This window comes from Amblyraja radiata, chromosome 22 (assembly GCF_010909765.2).
Source record: "Amblyraja radiata isolate CabotCenter1 chromosome 22, sAmbRad1.1.pri, whole genome shotgun sequence".
Taxonomy (NCBI): domain Eukaryota; kingdom Metazoa; phylum Chordata; class Chondrichthyes; order Rajiformes; family Rajidae; genus Amblyraja; species Amblyraja radiata.
The window spans coordinates 7,205,173-7,232,925 of NC_045977.1; the positions used below are offsets into that span (position 1 = coordinate 7,205,173).

The window sequence follows — 27,753 nt, forward strand, 5'->3', positions numbered from 1 at the left end:
GCACAGCCAGCAGCAACTCCAGCCCAGCCCCGCTCCAACTCCAGAGGAACACGTAGGGGCAGAAGCTGATGGTGGGCAAGGTACGTCTTGTTCTTGGGGTGGCGGATGAGGGGGCGCAGCTCGGGCTGTGGGCGAACTGCCACTTGTCGCCGTAGCGGCCCATTAGGGAGCGGATTCCTCTGGAGTTGGAGGGGGAGGGAGGTATTGTGCTGTTTGATCGCCCCCTGCTATCCCAGGGACAGGGAGACACAGCGGCTTTTTAGACTGGTGGGCAATCACTTCCAAAGTTCTGCCCACACAGTCAGTACACCTCTCCTACACTGCATTTCATACAAACATTTATTCTGCAAGAAAAAACTACATTGAAGACTCAAACTCGCGACCGAGTTTACTGCCGGGATCAAGGCGCAAACTCGTGACCTTGCGGATATGAGCCGAGCACTCTACCACTGAGCCAGCCATTAAAATCTACGCTAAAAAAATTCCATTCCGAAGACCGACAAATTCTGAATTACGAAAAGTGTCTGGTCCCAAGGCTTTCGGATAAAAGGTTGTGCACCTGTAGTATGATGAAAAATGTCCACGAGTAAAAAAGGTCATGAATTAGGTCGTGAAAGTGGGTTGGCCCTTTACTCCAGCATTTTGTGTCCATCTTTGGTGTAAACCAGCATCTACACATTTTGTCAGTTGTCTATTGTATTTGGGGTCATCATAAATGCTTACAAACACTGCACACATCAAGGATTAAAAAAATTCCAGGAATGATGAAATACAGTTGCACTGTGAGGTTTGCTTCTGTTCATCGAATGGAATGACTTGCCGGCTAGATCTTTTAAGCCGCCCAATTGATCACCCGTCCTGTCAAAACAGCCCCACAGTCAATACAGTTGAATGCAACAAATTCAATGTTTACACACACACACACTACCACAACCAGAGAGCAGTGCTGAACTACTATCTATCTATTTGATGTCCCTCAGTCTATCCTTGACCAGACTTTGTTGGCTTTACCTTGCACTAAACGTTATTCCCTAATCATGTATCTATACACTGTAAATGGATTGATTGTAATCAAGTGTTGTCTTTCTTCTGACCGGTTAACACGCAACAAAAAGCTTTTCACTGTACCTCGATACACGTGACAATAAACCAAACTGAACTGAACACATATACACACACGCACACACTCACACAGTTTTTACAGTCAACTGTGTTAGCAACTGAGAATCAGGAGAAATAGCACAGTGTGGACTCAGGTCATGAGAACACTGCTCCCCATAGCTGTTCCCTGTATAACACTGTAGAGACAGAGTGATACAGTGTGGAAACAGGCCCTCCGGCCCAGCCTGCCCACATCGGCCAACAATGTCCCAGCTACATGAGTCCCACCTGCCTGCGCTTGATCCATATCCCTCCAAACCTGTCCTATCCATGTACCTGTCTCACTGTTTCTTAAACTTTGGGATAGTCCCAGCCTCAACTACCTCCTCTGGCAGCTTGTTCCATACACCCACCACCCTTTGTGTGAAAAAGTTACCCTTTAGATTCCTATTAAATCTTTTCCCCTTCACCTTGAACCTATGTCCTCTGGTTCTCGATTCCCCTACAAGAGATTCTGTGCATGTAAACATGCATACAAGCAAAATGATAAAATTGTTTATCATTACCTGTGTATAATACAAGAGCTTTGATGGAAATTTCACAAATACTTTGTTACATCATTTATAGACAAGAGTGAAATGCACGAGAGGTTCTGTTCCTACCATTTCTTGAGGAAAGCGAGTCGAGTACATGAATGCAGACGCACAGAACTTCAGATACTGGAGTGTACCTCACTCTAGGTATTGAGAAGATTAACATCTTCTGTCATTTGCACCATAGTGCCTCACTCACAACCTCCAAGATGGATTAATCAGCAGGCAGCGTCCCAAGCCGAGGTAATATTAACCACAAGCACCATATTTTACATGTCATATAGAAAGTGACAGAATAGGTTGAGAGATAATAGGCCAGCTCTCTAAAGTACCAAGAGACTGGTAATTTAGTTTTTTCTTCTGACAGTAATGGCTGCAATGCAGCAGCAACAAAATGAATTCAAATGGTGCAAGCCTTTCCGGCTGAATCTTTGTGAAAGACACACAGCTCACAATGCCGCTTCACAAGCTTTTTTTCCCCACAAAATAATAATTATTTAACCTGTCAGAGACAGCTGGTTGAAAACAAAACATTGACAGAGATGACAGGCAGATTAGGTGGGAGTGGAGACCTTAAAATTGATTGATTTTATTGACACAGGATATGAGCAGATGATAAGGCCAATTATTTCTTGTCAATTGGCAACATAAGTGAAAACAAAAGGCCATATGATCCCTCGAGTCTCCTCTTTAATAAGATCATGGCTGCTCCTGTGCCTCAATTTAATTTCTCCTTGGCCTCACCTATCCCTTTTCCCTTTATTTTGTTCAGAATCCTCTGCTCCTCTGAACATTGCTCCTCTTCCTTACTTTTCCCCACTATTGAACAACCATTTAACATCCATGATTGGGAATTTCTTGCAAAACGGAACATGCTGGGATGGTTTTGATGATGAATTTACATTAGATATGGCACAGCAGTAGAATTGCTGCCTGACAGCGCCAGGGACCAGAGTTCAATCCTGACTACAGGTGCTGTCTGTACAGAGAGTGTACGTTTAGTTTGGTTTAGAGACAGCGTGGAAACAGGCCCTTCGGCCCATCGGGTCCGCTCCGACCAGCGATCTCGGCACATTAACACTATCCTACACTCACTAGGGACAATTTTTACATTTATACCAAGCCGCTTAACCTACACACTTGTACGTCTTTGGAGTGTGGGAGGAAACCGAAGATCTCGGAGGAAACCCACGCAGATCACAGGGAGAATGTACAAACTCCGTACAGACAGCACCCGTAGTTGGGATCGAACCAGGGTCTCCGGCGCTGTATTTGCTGTAAGGCAGCAACTCTACCACTGCGCCACTGTGACGTTCTCCATGTGATTTGCATGGGTTTTCTCCGTGAGCTCCAGTTTCCTTCCACACTCCAAAAGACAGACAGGTTTGTAGGCTAATTGGCTTTGGTGAAATTGTAAATTGTCCCTAGTGTGTGTCGGATAGTATTCGTGTGTGGGGATAGTATTCGTGTGGGGCCCACCAGCACGGACTCGGTGGGCCAAAGGGCGTTTTCACGCTGTACCTCTAAACTAAACTAAATCAACTGTAGTCTAATTTTAATCTACAAGTTTATTATTTCCTATATTCAGTAATTGTTAGGGTGACCTCAATCTAAATCAACATCAAGAGACACCTGCAGTGCAGAAGTTGTTCAGTCCAGAAAAATACATGACCACTTATATTGCCTACTCTTTAAAAAAAAAAGAACTAGTGTTCCGATCTTTATTAAAGGATATTTATTTCAAATCAATCCTGCTCAGTGAAAGGCAGAAACCTGTAAGAAGTTGATGTGCGTCAGTAACTTTAACTAATCTGCCCTTTACATGGGCAAGGAGCAATAGCTAAGCACAGTAAGGTGGAGGAGAGCGGTGGGTGCAAGACCACTGTGTGGAAGAACAACCTAAAACCCAGAATTGTCGCAATGTGGTAGAACTTTGAAGATGAACTGCAGCACAGCAATTGGGCTCATTCACCGTAACGAACTCAAGACATCCCCAGATCTGTTTTGTCCCCAAACAATGTATTTCTGTCAAGCATATTGTTCATCCACCCATATTGTTCATTCCCCAGTTGTAGAATGATTGTTCACAAGTTATAGGAGTAGAATTAGGCCATTCGGCCCATCGAGTCTACTCCGCCATTCAATCATGGCAGATCTCTGCCACCATCCCATTGTCCTGCCCTCTCCCCATAACCCTTGACAGCCGTTCTCGGAGAAGTTTATAACATTGAATTCGGAAACTTTTAAGAGGAGATATCTCTTTCCACCACCACATAATGGCAACACCAGATACTCTCCCCTGCCACCATTCCAAATAAATTTTCCCTCAGAAACTGTCTGGCTCATTCTTTCCCACCTGCCATCCAGGGACAAACACTCCTGGTACAAATTGAGAATAATTATGTACTAATTAATGACAACTAAGCATCACTCCATCGCGATAGCTCCGTGTGTTTTGTCAATCGCGATTACCTGGCATTCCATGAACCAGATCTCCACAGAGTACAAAGAACCGGGGTTTCACAGTCAGCTTGTTGATGGCCTGCACCGTTTGTCCTGTGAGCTGGACCTCTTCCTGCCATTCATCACCCCCACTGTCACAGTCTCCGGACCTCCAAGCCTTCATGAGGCCAAGCTGAGGATCGGCTCCTTGAATGAAATAGAAAGGTCCATTCCAATTGCTCTCGGTCTCTGGGGAAAGAGATAATAACACGTCAGGTATTTGGATTTGACCTCGCGTGCAAGCTGAACATATACAGAATGAGAGGTTTCCTCCTCGGCTACCGTTATACCGGTTACTGCGCTGTGACTGAGGTGGAAACACGTAAAGAAAGGTAGACATTTAATGTAAGCACGAGAGAGAAATTAAGACCAGTCTACCATTACACTCAATAAATGAAGAGCACAGATTAAACAGCTGTTGGTAACATAATCTTTTAAAATAGACAAGCCTTTCTTAAAACATTGAAAGGCACATTAAAAATGGCTGTGCTCAAAATTCAGTGCAGTTTTGTGCCCAGTCACTTAGAACATAGAAACAGATAAAATAGGTGCAGGAGTGGGCCATTCGGCACTTCGAGCCAGCACCACCATTCAATATTATCATGGCTGATCATCCAAAATCAGTACCCTGTTCCTATTTTCTCCCTTGATTCCGCCAACTCTAAGAGCAAGATCTAACTCTCTCTTGAATTCATCCAGTCAATTGGCCTCTACTGCCTTCTGTGGTAGAGAATTCCACAGATTCACAACTCTCTGGTGAAAAAGTGTTTCCTCATCTCAGTCCTAAATGGCCTAACCCTTATTCTTAAAATGTGATCCCTGGTTCTAGACTCCCCAAACATCGGGAAAATTTTTCCTGCATCTAGCCTGTCCAATCTCTTAAGAATTTTATATGTTTCTACTATACGATCCCATCTCATCTTCTAAATTCCAGTGTGTAAGCCCAGTCGATCCATTCTTTCATCATATGTCAGTCCCGCCATCCCGGAAATTAACCTGGTGAACCTACACTGCACTCCCTCAATCTCAAAAATGTCCTTCCTCAAATTAGGACACCAAAACCGTCTCACCAGGGCCCCGCACAACTGCAGGAGGACCTCCTTGCTCCTATACTCAAATCCTCTCGCTATGAAGGCCAGCATGCCATTTGCTTTCTTCACTACCTGCTGTACCTGCATGCTTACTTTCTGTGACTGATGTACAAGGATACCCAGATCTAGTTGCACCTCACCTTTTCCTAATCTGACATCATTCAGATAATAATCTGCCTTCCTGTTCTTGCCACCAAAGTGGATAACCTCACATTTATCCACATTATACTGCATCTGCCATGCATCTGCCCACTCAACCAACCTGTCCAAGTCACCCAACCCAACCTGTCCAAGTCACCCTGCAGCCTCACAGCATCCTCCCTGCAGCTCACTCTGCCACACAGCTTTGTGTCATCTGCAAACTTGGAGATGTTTTATTTATTATTATTTTTACTTATCATTAGTTCTATCATGCATGACACCCGTGGTGTCCTGTGAGAGAGGCTTTGCATGCACCGTGTGAACATACAGGGAGGACTTTCTTCATTTGCACCATTATTGTGCATTTAGTAAAGGAAGTTGTGGAAGAACTTGGAACTGGGTGACATGAAAGAAAAATATTTGGGAGTGAGAGGGCTTCTGGTGGAATGACAGATGTTGGGAGTTGGGGTGAGGAGTCTGGGAAGGGTGTCAGTTGGAGACAGCGTTGAGTAGAGGTTAGACGAACAATTGAGAATACAAGAAAATAAACTGGCAGAAGAAATCAGCTGGTCAAACAACTTCTGGTGAGGCAAAAAGGGATGCGTCAATATTTCATGTTCAGAATCTTCATCACAACCTGGAGCTCAATGCTCTTAAGACAGTGGAATTGATTGTAGACTTTAGGAGAGATCCCCCTCCCCTCACCCCACTAACCATCAACAACACCACAGTCACATCTGTGTAGTCTTTTAAGTTCCTGGGAACCATCATCTCCAAGGACCTTAAATGGGGGGCTACCATCGACTCCACAATCAAAAAGGCACAACAGAGGATGTACTTCCTACGGCAGCTGAGGAAGCACAATCTGCCACAGGCAATGATGGTCCAATTCTACACGGCCATCGTAGAGTCTGTTCTCACCTTCTCCATCATGGTCTGGTTTGGCTCAGCCACCAAGCACGACACCTGGAAGCTGCAGCGAATTGTCCGATCAGCTGAGAAGGTTATTGGCTGCAACCTTCCCTCCATTGATGAACTGTACACTGCAAGGGCCAGGAAGCGAGCGGGCAAGATCATCTCTGACCCCTCTCACCCTGGCCACAAACTCTTTGAATCACTTCCCTCTGGAAGGCGACTCCGGACTGTCAAAGCTGCCACAGCCAGACTTAAAAACAGTTTTTATCCACCACTAGTTGCTCTACTCAATAACCAAAAATCTGTAGCCTCACTTTGATCTGGTATTTTGTTGGCTCACATGCTTGATCAATGGTGTTTTATCATTAATGTTTTATTATTATTAATATTTAGTGTTTTCTGAGTCATTCGTAACTGTCACTGTATGTCATGTAGTTACTTGTGGGCGGAGCACGAAGGCAAATTCCTTGTATGTGAATACTTGGCCAATAAACTTACTTACTTACTTAACGACTGCAGGCTGGAAAGGGGGTGGAGGGAGAGAGGAAAAATAGGTAGCATATACTTTAATGTCAAGAGGTGGTAGATGATGTGTGGAACTAGAGAAATTAAATGATGGCCAGATGGAGCCAGGAGGTTGATGGAAAAGGTGAACAAAGTGGGAGAGAACCTGGGTGGGTTGGTGAGAGTGGCAACAAAACACAGCTGGTTACCTGAAATTGAAAAATTCAATGTTCAATATTCAGAACTGCTGCCCAACATCCCTTTATAGGGATTTTGCCACCAAAGTCTCAATATTCACAATGCTTCACACACTAATGCTGGCATCTATTTCATCACTGTCGGGCCGAAGCGAGCCATTAAAGGCCAAAGTATGGAGCCAAATGCCACGATGCCATAGAGGGAGTGCAGAGAAGGTTCACCAGACTGATTCCTGGGATGTCAGGACTGTCTTATGAAGAAAGACTGGATAGACTTGGTTTATACTCTCTAGAATTTAGGAGATTGAGAGGGGATCTTATAGAAACTTACAAAATTCTTAAGGGGTTGGACAGGCTAGATGCAGGAAGATTGCTCCCGATGTTGGGGAAGTCCAGGACAAGGGGTCACAGCTTAAGGATAAGGGGGAAATCCTTTAAAACCGAGATGAGAAGAACTTTTTTCACACAGAGAGTGGTGAATCTCTGGAACTCTCTGCCACAGAGGGTAGTCGAGGCCAGTTCATTGGCTATATTTAAGAGGGAGTTAGATGTGGCCCTTGTGGCTAAGGGGATCAGAGGGTATGGAGAGAAGGCAGGTACGGGATACTGAGTTGGATGATCAGCCATGATCATATTGAATGGCGGTGCAGGCTCGAAGGGCCGAATGGCCTACTCCTGCACCTAATTTCTATGTTTCTATGATATCAAAGATATCAAAAGAAAGGTATCAAAGAAAGAAAATACCATTTGGAGTGGATCGGAGTGGTCTAACATTGATGTGCCTGTCATGTACTTCCATGGTGCACAAACACAAGCTACACTGTATATTGATTACATCAAATGATTCTCATCGTCTTCAGGTTTCTGTATTATTTGCGTACTGAGACACAAATCAAATAATGCTTCCTCTGCAGTTAAGAGTGTATAGGGTCTGTCCCACCTAGGCGACTTTTTCGACGACAGCCGGAAAATAGGCTGTTGCCACATGGTGGCGGGGTGACGCGGCGTGCCGCCTGTATTGTCATGAGCTGTTGCCTCAAGTCTCGTGGCCTTTTTCTTGTCGCCGCTTGGTTTTGAAATATTCGAAACCTCTCGGCGACATCTAGCTTGACGTTGCGTGACTTCTCCTGGAGTAGGTGCTGGCATAAGTTGGCGTAGGCTGTCGCCAGGTTGACGCCATCTGACGTTGGCTGTCGCCGGGTGCTGACTTTGGTGAATTCAAGTGGCGGCAGCCTACGTAATGCTACGTCCACCAGCGGCAGTATCGGCGTCACGAGAAGTCACGTTGCGTCATTTGGAAAAAAAGTGCACCGCTCCGCCTGTCTTCAGTTAACGTCATCAGGGTCGTAGCTTGTCGCGGAATGACGTAGGTTGACTTTGGTTGTCGTAGGCTGTCGTCTATATCATCGTAGGCTGTCGTCTATATCATCGTAGGCTGTCGTGGGTATAGTTGTAGGTTGACATCGCCTGTCGCGAAGAATTGGGACGCCGGTTGACGTAGCTTGTCGTAGCTTGACGTCGACTAGGTGGCAGCCTGTCGTAGACATTGTGGTAGGGGGCCGGTTTCTCGGCCTCACGCCACGACAGTGGCTGTTGCCGATAAAGTCGCCTAAGTGGGACAGGCCTTTTACAGGTAGAAATGTAATTTGGATTGCAAGAATGTTTCATTGTTACTTCCCTCAGTTGAAGTCAAAGACAAAATAGTAACTTAAGACACCCAGGTAGTTTAAACTAGGAACAAATAACTTCTCCATCAATAAAAGCACCAATGATGTATCTGAACTGTAATATCCCAAAGCCTCTCCAGCTCATATTTCCTCTATATGTAAATATTTAAAACAAAAATGTAAACACAAATGTAGTTCAAGGTTAGAATTATGAGCACACTGTGCAGTACACCTGCATCAATTAATTATAAAAATCTAGTCAGTACAAACTCGTTGTATACAAGACCTATGCTGTTAGATGTCAGGTGACTTTTTTTTTTTTAATCTCAATTTGGGCTGCATTCAAATCCACCGAGCTTTTAAAAAATGAACCTGTCGCTTCTCCTGCAGCACTACAAAGAATCTACAGTTCAGCGAGACTGACATAACACTCTATACCTGTCAGTTCAAAGGGCCCTGTAGCTGTGACAATACATTGCGACACGTCTGGATATCTCCTTCTCAGACCCAGGAAGAATTGAGAAGGGACACAAGGGAGTGAGTTTTATCCCAAATCAGGGTCAGACAGAGAGAAAGTTGAAGGGGGAAAATATTGGAGGAAGAGAAAACACATGTATTAATAATTCAAAACTAGAAACAATGAAATTTCACATCTGTGATAAATAAAGTTCAGTGCAAGATCAGTTGCTTAGCTTCTGTGACCTAATTTTCTTAGGTTTTATGTTTGACAAGACTCATGGTGTTAAATAGCTATGCTTGCTTCTAATGACAACTTAATGTTCTGTAGGAAGATTAATGGGCGAATATAGAAAGTTCACAGCTAAAGGGGCCTAGGTGTGGGATAGTCACAGCACAGCAGCTCAGCATAACACACAGCAACCTTGGGATATTTAAACAAAACCACAGATCTATCCTTGCCTAAGGCAGCAGCATTCATTGGAAAATAGTGGTAGCACATTAATCTCGCTGTTGCTCTCAGAATAAAGACAATGCCAATTCCCAACCTGACCTAACTGGCTTCAAATCTCACTCACAATCTGAAATCTTAACCTGAAAGAAAAACAGAAAATGCTGGAAATACTCAACAGGCCTAGCAGCGTCTGGGGAAAGAGAAACAGTTGTTGCTTCAATGCCCTTCTTGACCAATCTGGCCCATGGTCTGCCTTGTTCCGCCCACATATATGGCCTGTTCCCTATCCTGAGCAAATTCAGTCCTGATTCACCAAATACACAATTCCCATTTCACATTTGCTTCTTGATGCGTAAATGATATGTTTCTCAGCTGTAACTGTTTTACTGCGAGAGAACTTAAATACCCATTGTCTGCACAATGTATTCAGAGGTGGGCAGTCCCACAACAGATTGATGGGCGTGCTTGGTTGGCGTCCATTGGTGTAAGCTGCAGCTTGGTTGGCATCCATTGGTGTAAGCTGCAGCTTGGTTGGAGTCCATTGGTGTAAGCTGCAGCTTGGTTGGCGTCCATTGGTGTAAGCTGCAACTTGGTTGGCGTCCATTGGTGTAAGCTGCAGCTTGGTTGGAGTCCATAGGTGTAAGCTGCAGCTTGGTTGGCGTCCATTGGTGTAAGCTACAGCTTGGTTGCAGTCCACAGGTGTAAGCTGCAGCTTGGTTGGAGTCCATAGGTGTAAGTTGCAGCTTGGTTGGCGTCCATTGGTGTAAACTGCAGCTTGGTTGGAGTCCATAGGTGTAAGTTGCAGCTTGGTTAGAGTCCATAGGTGTAAGCTGCACCTGCATGTATTTGTTTTCACTGTGCAAGTAACGACTTAGTCAGCAGGTGAATGTTTACTGAAGGCAGTGGCACTCAAGCTTTGTACTATACTTTCAATTTGCAAAGGAATGCTGCCATGCTCGTTTTGGATATCAAATAATTTTACAAGAATTCTCCTGTTCATCCATCCAGCAGGATTGTTCTGAAAAAAGTAGATTTTTCTATTTTTCTCCTTTCATTAAATTCCTTGAAAATTTCTCCTTTTATCTTGATAAAGTCTGCCAGATTTGCGTGGACACAATGTTTAAATAGGCCACCTGCCAGCTAAACTGGCATCCAAAGGATTTGACAACTCTTCATCAAGAGAGCATAAAGAACATGGCGCCCAGCCGATGATGTAGCTCGATCCTCATGCTGGTCACAATGAAATTTACTCATGGAAGTCCACAGTACCATTAGTTGTCATATAATTCACTCAACTGTGCAGTTGGAAGGGCCCCGCTGTCATTAATTCTACAAGTGACAACTGCTCCCATGTTCTCTCCAGAGCTTCACAACTACATTTGCATTGCTCACTCAGTTGGCGTCCCATTGTAGCATTTGACATCCGACACCTTAACTAAGATTGAACTACGAACATTTGGTACATTGATTTAAAAATGAACCTATTAAATTTTGGATTTTCAAATCATTAAAAATGGAAGGCAAGTTGACTTAAGTATTTTTAAGTTTTTCTTCCTTATTTCTCATCACCACGCACAAAAGGTCTATGGTTTTCAGAACAGGGCCAGAGTGTGCAACGCCTTCTACAACGTGTGATGGGGCTGCACACGCTTTGTATGTTGCCCCATGCAGCAAATAATTCCTGTGCATCAAGCCCAATCGATGAGAGAACAGAACTTGCTCTATGTTGGAATTCATCCATTCTATTAGGCTAAATTAGGACATCTTTGCTTGAAGTAATTAATGACATAGGTTTGTGTAGGAAGGAACTGCAGATGCTGGTTTAAACCTTGATTTAAACATTGATTTCTCCAATTTAAAAGAGGCAGGACCCAACTTGCACATTTACAGATGGTAGCTGCTTCTCAAGTTCACAGCTACAATATCATATCATGATGCCCAATGGCAAATGATTCAGCGCACTAGTGAACCTGGGAAGAGCCATTGGCAAACTCTGGTGGACTCTGTTGGAAGGCACTAGCTGCTGGTTTAAGATAGACACAAAAAGCTGGAGTAACTCGGCGGGTTAGACAGCACCCCGCTGGAGAAAAGGAATGGGTGACATTTTGGGTCGAGCCCCTTCTTCAGACCGAGTCAGGGGAAAGGGAAACAAGAGAACTCTCTCTGCCACCTGGTGGGGCTGCCTTGCTGAAGAGGGAAAATGGTGGTATGTGTTTGGATAGGAGATGGCGGGATGTGAAGAAACTCAATGGACAATGGACTCCATTGCCCCATGCGATGGGGCAGCCTCAATTCAACCATGCCACAGTAATCTTAGGTCACAGTACTATGCACTAAACCGCACAAGTGCTGGGATCTTTCAGAGCCGAATTTGTGCAAAGTAACAGAACATGGAGAATTATGAGAACTTGATACATTTAAAATAAATGTGAGCAGGAGCTTTTTAAATCATGTACAGTTCTTGTTTTGTCCTTGCTTCACAGGGTAAACTTGAAGGCTTCGAGTCACATGTCCTGTTGTTAAGTTGAAAGAAACACTTAACATTATGTACACAGACGATGAGGAACAGGTGACACCCAAGCACAACAGGAAGTGCCCAATGTCCGTGGAAATAAGTGCAACCCATTCAAAACACGCAAAAAGCACTTTTCAAATGGTTGAATCGTCATCCGATTTCTTGGCTTGTTAGTGCACAAAGGGCCTTTCATGCACACTGTGAAGGCAGTGGAAAAACTTGAGTAGATTTCCAACCATGAGTTCACAGAGGAGTGAGGGTAGCGAGGTTGTCATGAGATTGTTTAGAAAGTACATAACATTGATGTTTTTTGAGAGTCTCTAGCACAGATGGTTATATTAGACTGTCCCTATGTATCCTCCTCACCTCCATACGGGAACTTTAACAACCCTTCCAGGAGAGTCAGACTAGTATGCATCTCCCCTAACCTCATCCATTGCATTTGGTGCTCTCAGCATGACGAACTCTTCATTGGTGAGGCCAAATGTAGTCTAGACAACGTTTTGCCAAGTGTCTGCACAGTCTGTCATGGCCATCTGGATCTGCCTGTCGCCAGCCATTTTCATTCCTCTCCCCATCCCTACACCGACCCATCTGCACTCAGCTTCCTCCACTGCCAGGACAAGGCCAAATGTAAAATAGAGGAACTGCACCCTATATATTCCACCTGGGTAACCTACAAATCAATGACATGAACGCTGAATCAGTGAATTTGCTCGCCCACAACCCCCTCTTCTTTCCTTCCGATTTACCAGATCCTTTCACATATGTACCCAACATCCCTTTCACCCCACCCACCCCCTCCCCCAGCCCCCTATCACCCCCTCCCCCAGCCCCCTATCACCCCCACCCACCCCTCCCCCAGGCCCTCTATCAGCCTCACCCACCCCCTCCCCCTCCCCCCAGCCTCCATTCACCCCCACCCATCCCCCCCCCCCCCCCCCCAGTCCCCACTCACCCCCACCCACCCCCTCCCGCCTAACAGCCTCACCCAACCCCTCCCAAGCCCTCTATCACCCCCCGTTTCTTTCCACCACCCCTCTATCCTATCTGACCACCACCCACACGCTCCCACCACTGGGTCCCCTACCCCATTACTAAGTTCCACACTTCTTAACAGTTCCCATAATTTACAGCCCTTTGATATCTCCACTCATCCCCAGGCTGATGCTTTCTCACCCTTCCCTCCCGCACATGATTCCACTTGCCAATGAAGTCCTCCACACCTGAACCCACTCACATTTACCAGCTCACACTCCACCTCTCCCCTTCACCTCTTTATATGAGACATCCCTCCATTCTTTCAGTCCAGATCAATGGTGCTGTTTGGGGGGCACGGTGCCGCAGCAGTAGAGTTGCTGCCTTACAGCGCCAGAGACCCGGGTTTAATCCTGCCCACAGGTGCTTGTCTGTACAGAGTTTGTACCTTCTCCCCACGACCTACATGGGTTTTCTCCAAGAACTTTGTTTTCCTTCCTTACTCCAAAGACATACAGGTTTGTAGATTTCGTCTGCGTTTTCTAGGTCTGCACAAAACTTGAGAGTCTTTAGTTTACAACAGAAGTCTTTAATGTTTCACTCAGCAAGACTAGTCACAATGACTGCCCGCATACTGTCTACAGACAGGATAAACTATATACAAGACATCTCCCTTTGTCCTGTGCAGCGCCACCAGCTGCACGGGAGGAGCAACGGGTCCTCCCACCCCACACAGTCCACCAAACATCACTGTAGGTTAATTGGCATAAATTGGTATAAATGTTTATCAAAATTATGAGGGATATCATGAAGGAAATATTTTCTCCTGGTTGGTAATGGGAGGTCACCATAATATAATAAAGGAAGTGCAAGATAATGAATTTGTAATGAAACAATGTAAATATGTTGAGCTCAACAGATAGTTTTTCGTTCTCTGTGCCACAAGTAGTGTTGTTTCTCTGAAAAGTTCCAACTTTAGTTTATTCTATGATTAGTCGAGAGAGTACCATGAAAGAAGTTTGCACACTTTAACACTTTTATGCAGCCAAATGTCTTTTTTCATTTTGTAAATTAACATTATGCAATTATACCAAAAAGAAAAGCTGAAAAATTAAGTAAAATGAAATATAGTATTAACTGTAGCCACTGGTAACTGGGTTAAGTTTGTTGAAAATAAAACAGTTTATATAAAATATTATCAGCTTTCATGATAATTGTTTTCATTTGTTGCAGTGTTTGGAGAAAGATTGTTCATCACACAATATAGTAGTAATCCATTTCACATTCGTTCATCTCTGAGCAGAAAATAACCTCCAAATTAGCATCGGTTATTCTTCAATTTCTCCTCATCCTTTCATTTTGAACGTGCTGGTTTTTGATTACAAGCAGGAATTTCTTTCCATTTTATGTCGGCCAAATCCACAAATGTGCACATTTAGCCAACAATTGTGTGTGTGTGTATGTAAGTGTTCGTGCAAGCGTGTGCTAGACCAGCTGCCTTCTACAGATTACCAAAACCATTTAGAGACACTACAGATGCTGGAAACTCGAGCGAAACAACAAAATGCTGGAGGAATTTGCCTCCCTATGTAAAATCCGTAATAGGCATGTTAGTTTCTTTTCCTAAGGCATCATCACAAAAAAACTTCTTTATATCCATCTTACTATTTTGTTCATTTAAAGGATGCCATTAAGTTTAAAGATAGAGCTTGCATCACACAGGGAAATTTCTCCAATGATCTTTTTCTTAATGAGAGGACGTTTTGCCTTTTGCCCTCAACTGTGTGGGAGACTCTGTACTCCCAAATGCTGAAATGTTGTTCATGGAACACCTGCATTACACCAATGCACCATCTCAGATTTCCAAGTGCCTCCAAGTCTGCACCATCTTCATCTAGTGAAGTAAAGAGAAATCACTATTTTCAATAGGAGAAAATGGCAGAGGGGAGAACCCCTAATTTGAGGAAGGACATTCTTGCTATTGAGGGTAGTGCAGCATAGGTTTACAAGGTTAATTCCCGGGATGGCGGGACTGTCATATGCTGAGAGCATGGAGTGGCTGGGCTTGTATACTCTGGAGTTTAGAAGAATGAGAGGGGATCTTATTGAAACTTATAAGATTGTTAAGGGTTTGGACACGCTAGAGACAGGAAACATGTTCCCAATGTTGGGGGAGTCCAGAACCAGGGGCCACAGTTTAAGAATAAGTGGTAAGCCATTTAGAACGGAGACGAGGAAACATTTTTTCTCACAGAGAGTTGTGAGTCTGTGGAATTCTCTGCCTCAGAGGGCGATGGAGGCAGGTTCTCTGGATGTTTTCAAGAGAGAGCTAGATTGGGCTCTTAAAGATAGCGGAGTCAGGGGATATGGGGAGAAGGCAGGAACGGGGTACTGATTGGGGATGATCAGCCATGATCACATTGAATGGTGGTACTGGCTCGAAGGGCCGGGTGGCCTACTCCTGCACCTATTGTCTATTGTCTATTATCTATTGAGAAGGAACAGTGAAAAAACAAATCTGGCAAGGATCGACAGGAAGAGCCAGAATAAGGGAAAAGTCTCCCAGAAAGACAGCACGGTGGTGCAGCGGTACAGTTGCTGCCTGACAGCACCGGTGCCCCGGGTTCAATCCTGACCACGGGTGTTATCTGTACGAGATTTGTACGTTCTCCCCATGACCTGCATGGGCTTTCTCTTTGAGCTCCAGTTTCCTCCCACACTCCAAAGATATACAGGTGTGTAGGTTGATTGGCTTGGTGAAATAGTAAATTGTCCCTAGTATAAATTGTAAAGGTCCCTAGAGTGTGTAGGATAGTGTTAATGTGCGGGCATCGCTGAAGACCGAAGGGCCTGTTTCTGCGCTGTATCTCTAAACGAAACTAAACTAAACTAAGGGGTTCTGCTTGCTGTAATGGCTGCCGGCTAGTTGAGCTTTGTCACATGTTTAGGATTCCTATAAAGGTGGGGGTTAATCGATAATACCCACAGAAACATTAGGTTTAGTTTAGTTTAAAGATACAGCACAGACACAGGCCCTTCAGCCCATCGAGTCCACGCCAACTATCCATCCCGCACACTAACACTATCCTATACACACTAGGGACAATTTACAATTATACCAAGTCAATTAACCTACAAACATGCACATCTTTAGAGTGTGGGAGGAACCAGAGCACCCAGGGAAAACCCACACAAGTTACGGGGAGAACGTACAAACTCTGTACAGACAAGCACCCGTAGTCAGGATCGAACCGCTGTAAGAGCAACTCTGCCGCTGTGCCAGAGGCCCGTGTTCAATCCTACCAGTGCCACCTTAAAGAAGTACTCTGAGTGAGCACGTCAATGTGTTCACAGAAACTGGTAGTAAATCAAGGTGAGCCTGGGGAAATTGCAGGCAAACTATTTCGATGGTGATGCTTGCAAATGACCAACTGGTTGGGAGATTGCCAAACTCCAAGGGCCTCTGAGAAACATCTGAAAGAGCTGACAAGGCCTCATTTTCACATGTGGCCTGAAAATTGCCACATCTAATAATATGGCACAAGCCTGCTACTGCAGTGATGTCAGCCTGTACTGTGTTGGAGTTCTGCTTGAATACACACACTAGGATTCAGAGGCTCGAGTGTCACCAGTGTGCCAAGGTGACACAGTATGTGCATTAATGCATGTGTCTTGCTAGTGTAGTGGCACAATGGTGCAACAGTAGAGTTGCTGCCTTAAGGGCCTGTCCCACTTCGACGACCTAATCCATGAGTTTAGAAGACCCTAGACGAGTTAAAAAAATGTCAAGATCGTGTTGACTCGCCAAAGTAAAAGACCTCCTACGACTATGTCTACGACCTCCTACAACTATGTCAACGACCTCTTACAACCCCCCTCGGCCTCAGTCTTCCACACCTGAGACGAACTACGACCAGCTACGAGTGGAAAATGATCACATGATAAAATAATGTCATGTTTGCATTTTTTTCTCGGGCCATTTTCCAACCTACGACTATCTACGACTACCATCACGACCTACCTATGACCTACCTACGAGTAAAAAGTGGCAATTTTTTCCATGCTGACTTTTATTTTACTCGTGGACATTTTTTATCATGCTGGAATAAACACCGCGACTTACTTGAGGCCACGAGTACGCGGAGACCACTCATGAGCATGAGGAAGAGTTACGAAGACCTCCTGTGACCTCCTACGACCTTGTGGCAACCATGGTGCGAGTATGAGAAGGGCAAACTCGGCAGAGGTCGCCCATTAGGTCGTGAAAGTGGGACAGGGGCTTTACATCGCCAGAGACCCAGGTTCGATCCTGACAACAGGTGCTGTCTGTCTGTATGGTGTTTGTACGTTCTCCCTGTGACCGGGTGGGTTTTCTCCGGGTGCACTGGTTTCTACCCACATTCCAAAGACTTGCAGGTCTGTACGTTAATGTAAATTGCCCCTTGTGTGTAGAATGCTAAACCTGGGGAACATGGACATGAACGTGCACAGGGATCGCTGGTCGGCACGGACTCAGTGGGCCAAAGGGCCTGTATCTATAAACTAAATTGGTTCTACTCCTTTTAGTGCAAGCTAAAGTAGCAGTTTCTTATAAATCACTGCTATGCAGCAGCACCTACACATTCTTTAAAAACCCTGGGATAGGACCTCAGATTCTTCCTATTGAAACATTGTAGATCAATTAACATTTTATGAAAGGTATTGCACAAGTGTGAGCTGATGTGTATAAAAATGTGTATAAACTGGGAGCTGGATTGGGTGCCATGTGCGTGGAGTTTGCTCATTCACCATGTTAACACACAAGTTCCCCAACATTCTCCATGCTCCATGCTAAAGCCATACTGGTTGATTAGATTAATTGGGCTGCATGGTAGCGCAGCGATAGAGTTGCTGCCTCCCAGCGCCAGAGACCCGGGTTCAACTCTGACCACGGGCGCTCTCTGTACCGAGTTTGTACGCTCTTCCACGTGGGTTTTCTTCGAGATCTTCAGTTCCCTACCACACTCCAAAGACGTAAAGGTTTGTAGATTAATGGGCTATGTGTAAATGTAAAATTGTCCCTAGTGTATGTAGGGTATTGTTAATGTGCGGGGGGGGATCACTGGTCAGCAAGGTCTCGGTGGGCTAAAGGGCCAGATTCCCTGCTGCATCTCTAAAACTAAAATTAAATTAATTTCTGTAGGTTGCCCCTGCTGTATGTGGGCAGCAGGGGGAAATCATGGGTAGAAAACAAGTAATCAATTCGGAAAAGGAAAATAAAACCAGGGAATTTATGTAGCTGAGCACTTGATGCGTGGGCAGATATAATGGGCTAAAGCACCCGTTCCAAACTTTCTGATTTAAATTCTAATGCAGTACTAGAAATGTTGGTTTAAAACTTATTTTTGTGTGTCCATTAATCAGTTTCTAAAACTTATTCCTAATCTGTCTCCATGACACGCATCCAAATGAAGTTTGTCAGCCATACATTCTCAGAACTTGGACATCACCAGCAGAAAATCTGTTTGTGGCAGCGACTCACGATAACATACATTGAAGGAAGACTTCAGTGGAGAGCTGAGGGTTCACTATTATAAGGTCATAAGGCCGTAAGTGATAGGAGCAGAATTAGGCTATTCGGCCCATCAAGTCTACTCCACCATTCAATCATGGCTGATCTATCTCTCCCTCCTAACCCCATTCTCCCACCTTCTCCCCATAACCCGACACCCGTACTAATCAAGAATCTATCCATCTCTGCCTTAAACCAACTTATCACCAGTACCTTCTATCCTCCACCGCTCATCTCACCTCAGCAAAGGCTTCCTACCCTCTCCAAAAGCCCAGCTGCATGATTGATGCCAATAACCTTGAGCCGTTGCCACCTCCCGCTGCTGAAAGACTCATCCATGCCTTCATCTCCTCCCGACTGGACTACTGCAACTCACTTCTCCTTGGCATCAGCTCCACCTACATCAACCGACTCCAACTGGTCCAGAACGCAGCCGCCCGACTCATCACCCACACCAAATCCTGGCATCACATCACTCCAGTCCTCAAACAACTTCACTGGCTTCCCATCTCCCACCGGATCACCTACAAAATCCTGGTCCTCACCTACAAAGCCCTCCACCATCTGGCCCCCCCATATCTCACTGACCTCCTCTCCCCCTACCAACCCTCACGGTCCCTCAGATCCACATCAGCCGGTCTCCTCTCCATCCACAAATCCAACCTCCGCAGTTTTGGGGACAGAGCCTTCTCCAGGGCAGCTCCCAGGCTCTGGAACTCCCTCCCCCAACTGGTCCGCAATTCCGTGTCCCTCACCATCTTCCAGTCCCGCCTCAAGACCCATCTCTTCACCTCTGCCTATCCTTAGCCCCACGTCCCCCTCCCTTTTCATCTGTGCATTAATTGCCTCATATTGTGTTTTGAATTGAATTCTGTCTTTAATTTGTGTACTAGTCATGTCTCTACTATTTATTTCATTCCGCTTACATGTTTTTCCTCTACTTGCTAAATTTTTGTAAGGTGTCCTTGAGACTCTTGAAAGGCGCCCATAAAATAAATAAATAAATAAAATTGATTATTATTGTCTCTTCTCCAGATGACTCAACTGCCCTCATAGCAGGGAAATGGGATTAGGAGGCAGAGATCAGCCATGATTGAACGGCGGAGTGGACTCGATGGGCCAAATGGCCTAATTCTACTCCTACAACTTGTGACCTTGTGAACCACATACATCTTCCCTGCAGCTCTCTGCCTCTCTCATGTCCTCAAAGGTATTCTATGACCTAATGTTTGGTCACTTGTCCCAACTTTGTCCCACTGTCTTTTTTACTGAGAATGCTCCTTGGAAGGTGAGGATATACATCAAGTTTTTTTTACTGTCAGAGATTGCATAAATAGGAAAAATTAATGCTGTATTAATTGTCTATAATTAACTAAAATCAATATATTGGCTCTTATAAGTTACATTTCAAATAAATATCCCAAATTAGTCAGAAGGCATGTTTATTCCATATAAACCAAAACTGATTTATTATCAGGACATTGAAGGTACCCAGGTATAATAAATTGTGTTCTATTAAAAAGGTGCCACAGAACCAACAAGTACATTTTCTGGTCAATGGATTTTTAATATGTGTTGGAATAAATGTGTAGCAAAATTGTTTATTTTATCTTTTTGAAAAATATGTTCAATTAAGCACAAATGCAGAAGTGGTAGAAAAACAATCTCTAAAAACTTCTGAAGAAATAAATCATTTATGTTTTAAATTGTAACGATACAAGGATTTAGGGTGGCACAGTGGTAGTGTTGCTTGTCTACGGGTGCTTGTCTGTACGGAGTTTGTACGTTCCCTCCATGACTGCGTGAGTTTTCTCCGGGTGTTCCAGTTTCCTCCCACACTCCAAAGACGTGCAGGTTTGTAGGTTAATTGGTTTTGGTAAAAATCGCAAATTGTCACTAGCGTGTAGGATAGTGTTGTTTTATGCCCCTGTCCCACTTAGGAAACATGAACGGAAACCTCTGGAGACTTTGCGCCCCACCCAAGGTTTCCGTGCGGTTCCCGGAGGTTGCAGGTGGTTGCCGGAGGTTGCAGGTAGTGGAAGTAGGTAGGGAGACTGACAAAAACCTCCGGGAACCGCACGGAAACCTTGGGTGGGGCGCAAAGTCTCCAGAGTTTTTGGTTCAGGTTTCCTAAGTGGGACAGGGGCATTTAGTGTGCAGGGATGGCTGGTCTCGGTGGGCCGAAGGACCTGTTTCCACGCTGTATTTCTAAACTAAACTAAACTATAGGAAAGTGCAAGAAAGAAGCCAAGAGAAGATAATGGCTCATTGTCTACTTCTACCCCCTTCATGACCAAATTAAACATTTCGTAGAGAGAGTACAGCGTAGAGAGAGTACAGAGGAGATTTACTAGAATGTTGCCTGGGTTTCAGCAACTAAGTTACAGAGAAAGGTTGAACAAGTTAGGGCTTTATTCTTTGGAGCGCAGAAGGTTAAGGGTGGACTTGATAGAGGTCTTTAAAATGATGAGAGGGATAGACAGAGTTGACGTGGATAAGCTTTTCCCACTGAGAGTAGGGAAGATTCAAACAAGGGGACATGACTTGAGAATTAAGGGACTGAAGTTTAGGGGTAACATGAGGGGGAACTTCTTTACTCAGAGAGTGGTGGCTGTGTGGAATGAGCTTCCAGTGATAGTGGTGGAGGCAGGTTCGTTTTTATCATGTAAAAATAAAGTGGATAGTTATATGGACGGGAAAGGAATGGAGGGTTATGGTCTGAGCGCAGGTATATGGGACTAGGGGAGAATACGTGTTCGGCACGGACTAGAAGGGTCGAGATGGCCTGTTTCCGTGCTGTAATTGTTATATGGTTATATGGTTATATTTCAGATCCACAAGCAGGTGCAACCTAAGCTCCCAGTGAAGCAGCGTTCCCGTTCCTTGTCCAATTCAATTTCCCCAAGGCTCCAGTTACTGCTGATTTCACATCCAATTGTTTGGATACAATGCGAGGTAACAATCAAATAAACAGCCTTTAAAAAACCAGCACACCAGGAAGCCACACAAGCTATTGTGTCCGGGCTAATCTCATAAAGAAATGTCTATTGGGACCAATCCCACTTTTCAACGTTGATCAAATGCTCCAGGGAATAATGAGGAAAATAAATCATGTGTTTACTTTTGACAACATCATCCTATATGTCTCCGTCCACTTTGCAATCTTGATACAAGGAGCAATTAATATAAATATCTCCTGATTAAACATTCTGCTGTGGTAAATCCAGGAAAATTACAATCTTGAAATAATCAGAACTGCTTGTACAATAATTCTAACATTAACTCTGCACCTTGGCACTTTTTGTGTGTATGATATATTGTGACAGCTCCCTCTCCCTCAGTTGCTGCTCTGATCCCTATCATTGGCAGATGGGTCAGGGGAGCCCAAACCTCAGTATCATTGGTAACTGCTGGTCCCAACGATCTGACACCGGATTGAATGTCAGCTGAACCTCGTCAGCTTACTCCTTATAAAACCCAGGCATTCTGGAAAGGGGGGGGGGGGGGTGGAGAGAAATTGGGAAGAAAAGTGGGAGAGAGGAAAGTGGGGGAGCCTGGGAGAGAGGAAAGTGGGGGAGCCTCCCTGCTAGCTGTGTTCCCATTGCAGTTTCAAGGAAGACTTAACCACTGCGACACATCCAAGACCACCAGACCCGGATTATGGTCAGGACTGGGCTGCCGGGAAGAAGTCCGAGACAGCCAGCGCCTCTCCTGAGGCTGATTAAGTGGCTGGGGAAAGCTTGAGACACCAGTGCCTCTTCCTGCCCATGAACAACAAGGGGCTGCGCCCGCACACAGAGGCAAAGACTGAGCTGCCAGGGTAATCCAGAGACCACCAGTGCCTCCTCTTCAAGCCTCAAAGCTGAGCCGCCAGGATAGTCCTGGGACCACAAGCACCTCCTCTCAAGGCAAGGGTGAACTGCAGGGAAAAGCGTGGGATCGCAAGCCCAAGATCACCAGCACATGCACCCTGTGAGGGGTAAGGGACAGCGCCCCCATGTGGTCCTGGACTTTCTTGTTTCTGTGATCACTGATGAGATGCATGTACAGTGCCCTCCATAATGTTTGAGACAAAGACTCATCATTTATGTATTTGCCTCTGTACTCCACAATTTGAGATTTGTAATAGGAAAAATCACATGTGGTTAAAGTGCACATTGTCATATTTTAATGAAGGACAATTTTATACATTTTGGTTTCACCATGTGGAAATTACAGCTGTGATTATACATAGTCCCCCCATTTCAGGGCACCATAATGTTTGGGACACATAGCTTCACAGGCGTTTGTAATTACTCAGGTGTGTTTAATTGCCTCCATAATGCAGGTATAAGAGAGCTCTCAGCCCTAGTCTTTCCTCCAGTCTTTCCATCACCTTTGGAAACTTTTATTGCTGTTTATCAACATGAGGACCAAAGTTGTGCCAATGAAAAGCAAAGAAGCCATTATCAGACTGAGAAACAAGAATATAACTGTTAGAAACATCAGCCAAACCATAATCAACTGTTTGGAACATCATTAAGAAGAAAGAGAGCACTGGTGAGCTTACTTATCGCAAAGGGACCGGCAGGCCAAGGAAGACCTCCACAGCTGATGACTGAAGAATTCTCTCTATGATAAAGAAAAATCCCCAAACACCTGTCCGACAGATCAGAAACACTCTTCAGGAGTCAATGGATTTGTCAATGACCACTGTCCACAGAAGACTTCATGAACAGAAATGCAGAGGCTACATTGCAAGATGCAAACCACTGGTTAGCCGCAAAAATAGGATGGCCAAGTTACAGTTTGCCAAGAAGTACTTAAAAGAGCTATCACAGTTCTGGAAAAAGGTCTTCAGGACAGATGAGATGAAGATTATGGGGCGGTCCCATTGCGGCGACCTAATCCGCGAGTTCTGGCGAGTTTGCCCTCGACTCCGGAAGTGGCGACGCTGTTACGGCATGATACAACTGCTGATGCTAGTAGCATAATGAATTCTGAAGTGTATAGACACATCCTATCTGCTCAAGTTCAAAGAAATGCCTCAAAACATTGACCAGCGGTTCATTCTACAGCAAGACAATGATCCAAAACATACTGCCAAAGCAACAAAGGAGTTTTTCAAAGCTAAACCTAATTGAGCGTACCTTTTATATGCTGTAGAGAAAATTGAAGGGGACTAGTCCCCAAGACAAGCATATGCTAAAGATGGCTGCAATACAGGCCTGGCAGAGCATCACCAGAAAAGACACCCAGCAATTGGAGATGTCCATGAATCGCAGACTTCAACCAGTCATTGCATGCAAAGGATATGCAACAAAATACTAAACATGACTACTTTCATTTACATGACATTGCTGTGCCCTGAAACATTATGGTGCCCTGAAATGGGGGGACTATGTATAAACACTGCTGTAATTTCTACATGGTGGAATCAAAATGTATAAAAATGGCCTTTATTAAAATCTGACAATGTGCACTTTAACCACATGTGATTTTTTTGTTACAAAATCTCAATTTGTGGAGTACAGAGGCAAATAAATAAACAAGGGTCTTTGTCCCAAACATTATGGAGGGCACTGCGTAATCTCCTCTCTCTTTGGAGTTTAAATCGGCAAACTAATCACTCAAGTAGGGTGCAGGAACCATTTAAGCTTAAGTCAGTATATTATAGCCATGCTTAATATTTTTAGTTTTTATCTGTCTGTACATTTGTAGGTGGGATATGATTCGTAGAGGGGTGTGTCTACTTTGGATTTGAGTGTTAGTTTGTCTCGAGGGATGTGAAGACTAACAGTTTTTACCACGACCGCATGATCTCACGATCTCACGATCGCACAATCACACGATCTCACGGTCTCACGATCGCACGATCGCACGATCACACGATCGCATGGTCTTACGAGACGCCACACTCTTATATGCCATGAATGGAACACCTATTGAGAACGGAATGTTATGAGTTATTTCTTTGTTATGTATTACTTCAATAAAGACCAATTAATCAAAAATCAACGTCTGGAGAATTCGCATTTGCTATCATAAGAGTTTGGTGAGTGCGTAAACCATAGCTCCCGAGAAGTAAAGGCCATGGAAGTTGAACTTTGAGAAGGTATAGGAGCTGCCATTACACAGGGTATGCTTTATTGGAAGCACTCTTCCTTAATTGCCAGATTTAAATTCATAGGCATATACTATTCTTGTAAACAAATAAGTGTATGTGCTTAAATTGTGCGCAGTCACTTTCTCAAGATCCTTTAATCACGTTACATCCAGATGTAATCCTCCTTCACTAATGAACGATCCCTACTCTAAACGGCTTCACTGTTCCAATTGTTTCTGAGAAACTGCAATAAACTATTACAACTAAATCCATCAACGTCCAACCTCCTAGTTGTAAGTACTCGCTTTAAAATAATCTCTTTCCTGAAGCACTGATCTACATAATGAATTAAACAGTAATTGTTAACAAACTCGCAAAGCAATTCATCAACAATGTGCTTTTACAAATTGCCTCTGGCTTGTAGAAGAGCATCTGAAAATACTTAAAAGAAGTGACCCATTTCCTTCACTTGCACCAGCTACAAACTGCAGGTGATTGATTTTAACGTTGACAATTCTTTAAGTATACATGAAGAAGAGTTCAGCGAGATTGTTGAAAATTCCCAATCTGTGCATTTTGCTAGAGGTCCTAGGCTCAGACAAAGGACAAAGGACATTTATTGTCACATACACCAAGTGGTGCAGTGAAATTTCAGTTACCATGCAGCACACAAATAAGATAAACACAGCAATTTACAATTTAACATAAAACATTAAAACATCCCCCACAGCGGAATCAACGTTTCCCACTGTGAGGGAAGGCAGCAAAGTTCAGGCATCTTCCTCAGCTCACCCGTGGTCGGGGCCTATCGGGCCTCCGCAGTCGCCGCAGCGGCAGCCCGATGTTTCAGGCCCTCGAATGGAAGAACTCTCTCAGCGGCCTGAAGCCTCCGAATCGGCTGCTTCCTACCAGAGACCGCGGCTCTCGAAGCCCACAGGCCGAGCTGGGCGGAGATTCAACGCTGGCGATCCTCGGCAAGAGATCCCAGGCTCCGCGATGTTAAAGTCGGTGCCGCCCGCTGCTGGAATCTCCGCAGACCACAGCTCCACGGTGTCAAAGTCAGCAGTCCCAGCTCTCTAGAGCTCCAACACGGCGATCCCGGTAAGGCATCGCTCGCTCCGCAATGGAATCCAGGGCTGCGCCGATGCTGAAGCTCTGGCCGGTCTCCGGCAGGAAAGACCGCGCCAATCCAGATGGTAGGCTGCGAGGAGGGGGTGAAGATGCGGCTCGGAGGAAAGACACATTTCTCGACCAGGTAGTGACTAAGAAAAACGGTTCCCCCATCCCCCACATAAAAAAAGACTAAAAGACCTCCAAAAACAAACTAAGACAGACTAAAAATAACAAAAAGATGAAAGGACAGACAGTTGCTGGCGAGGCTGCCACATTCGATGGCACCACCACTCGGACTTGCCCCCTTTGAAAGTCTGGGATGATGAAAGGAAGAGCAACACTTCATTAAGCAACAAATCTCCAGCACATCACCTCTGGAGTTTGAAGCAGACCTTCAGATAGAAAAGCTTTGTTAAAATGTATTGCTGTTAGATGTGACAAAATGCTGCTTGCTATTAGGTAATGAGCAGTTAGTCATTTCATTTTTTGCCTCCATCTCCCTCTACCACAATAGATATCGACATCTCTCTCTCAACTGCTCGACCGGAGATGCAAATATGGTGGCACCCGTACAGTTCCAGGCACTAGGGTTCGATGCTGACAGGTGCCGGCTGTGTGGAGTTTCACATTCTCCTAGGTTTCCTCCCGAGTGTCCTGGTTTCTTTCCATATCCGAAACACAAAGTGAGGCAGCCTCACAGCTCCAGAAACCCAGGTTAGATCCTGACTTCAGTCTGTGTCTGTGTGGAGTTCGCACGTTCTCCCTGTAACCAGGTGGGTTTTCTCGGGATGTTAGGGTTTTCTCCCACATCCCAAAGATGCACTGGTTTGTAAGTTATTGAGCCACTGTAAAATTGCCCTTATAGTGTAGAAAGTAGATAAGAAAAGTGGGATAACACAGAACTAATGTATATAGCTGATCAATGGACGGCATGGACTCGGTGGGCCGAAGGGCTTGTTACATGCAGTATCCGGTGGATACTTTCAGGAGAAAGCTAGATAGGGCTCTTAAAGATAGTGGAGTCAGGGTATATGGGGAGAAGGCAGGAACGGGGTACTGATTGGGGATGATCAGCCATGATCACATTGAATGGCGGTGTTGGCTCGAAGGGCCGAATGGCCTACTCCTGCACCTATTGTCTATTATCTCCACACTGTTTAATTTAGTTTATTGTTGCTGGTACCGAGGTGCAGTGAAAAGCTTTTGTTGCGTGCTATCCAGTCAGCAGAAAGACAATACACGATTACCATCGAGCCATTACAGTGTACAGATACACTGAACTAGACAACTGAACTAAACATGTTGGTAAATTGAGTGTTTCCTGTAAAATTCCCCAGAGTGGCGGCCGATGGCAGCATAATATGGAAGAGCTGATGGGCATGTGAGGGAGAATCGGGTACAGAGATATTTGGAAGGGAATTTGAATGAAGCCAGCCAGCAGAGACAATTTGATAATAAGTGATAGGAGAAGAATTAGACCATTCGGCCCATCAAGTCCACTCCGTCATTCAATCACGGCTGATCTACAGTGCCCTCCATAATGTTTGGGACAAAGACCCATCATTTATTTATTTGCCTCTGTACTCCACAATTTGAGATTTGTAATAGAAAAAAATCACATGTGGTTAAAGTGCACATTGTCAGATTTAAATAAAGGCCATTTTTATACATTTTGGTTTCACGATGTGGAAATTACAGCAGTGTTTATTCATAGTCCCCACATTTCAGGGCACCATAATGTTTGGGACACAGCAATGTCAAGTAAATGAAAGTAGTCATGTTGAATATTTTGTTGCATATCCTTTGCATGCAATGACTGCTTAATGTCAGCGATTCATGGACATCACCAGTTGCTGGGTGTCTTCTCTGGTGATGCTCTGCCAGACCTGT

The 27,753-nt window shown here is 44.7% G+C and overlaps 1 protein-coding gene across 1 annotated transcript in view; it reads right to left on the bottom strand.

The window, feature by feature from the left end:
• cpped1 (calcineurin like phosphoesterase domain containing 1) overlaps positions 1 to 27,753 on the bottom strand; it is a 272,056-nt gene that overhangs the window by 213,330 nt on the left and 30,973 nt on the right. Inside the window, exon 2 of the mRNA XM_033040303.1 lies at positions 4,167 to 4,385. Coding sequence (XP_032896194.1) covers positions 4,167 to 4,385 — 219 coding nt within the window. The remainder of the gene's footprint in view (positions 1 to 4,166; positions 4,386 to 27,753) is intronic.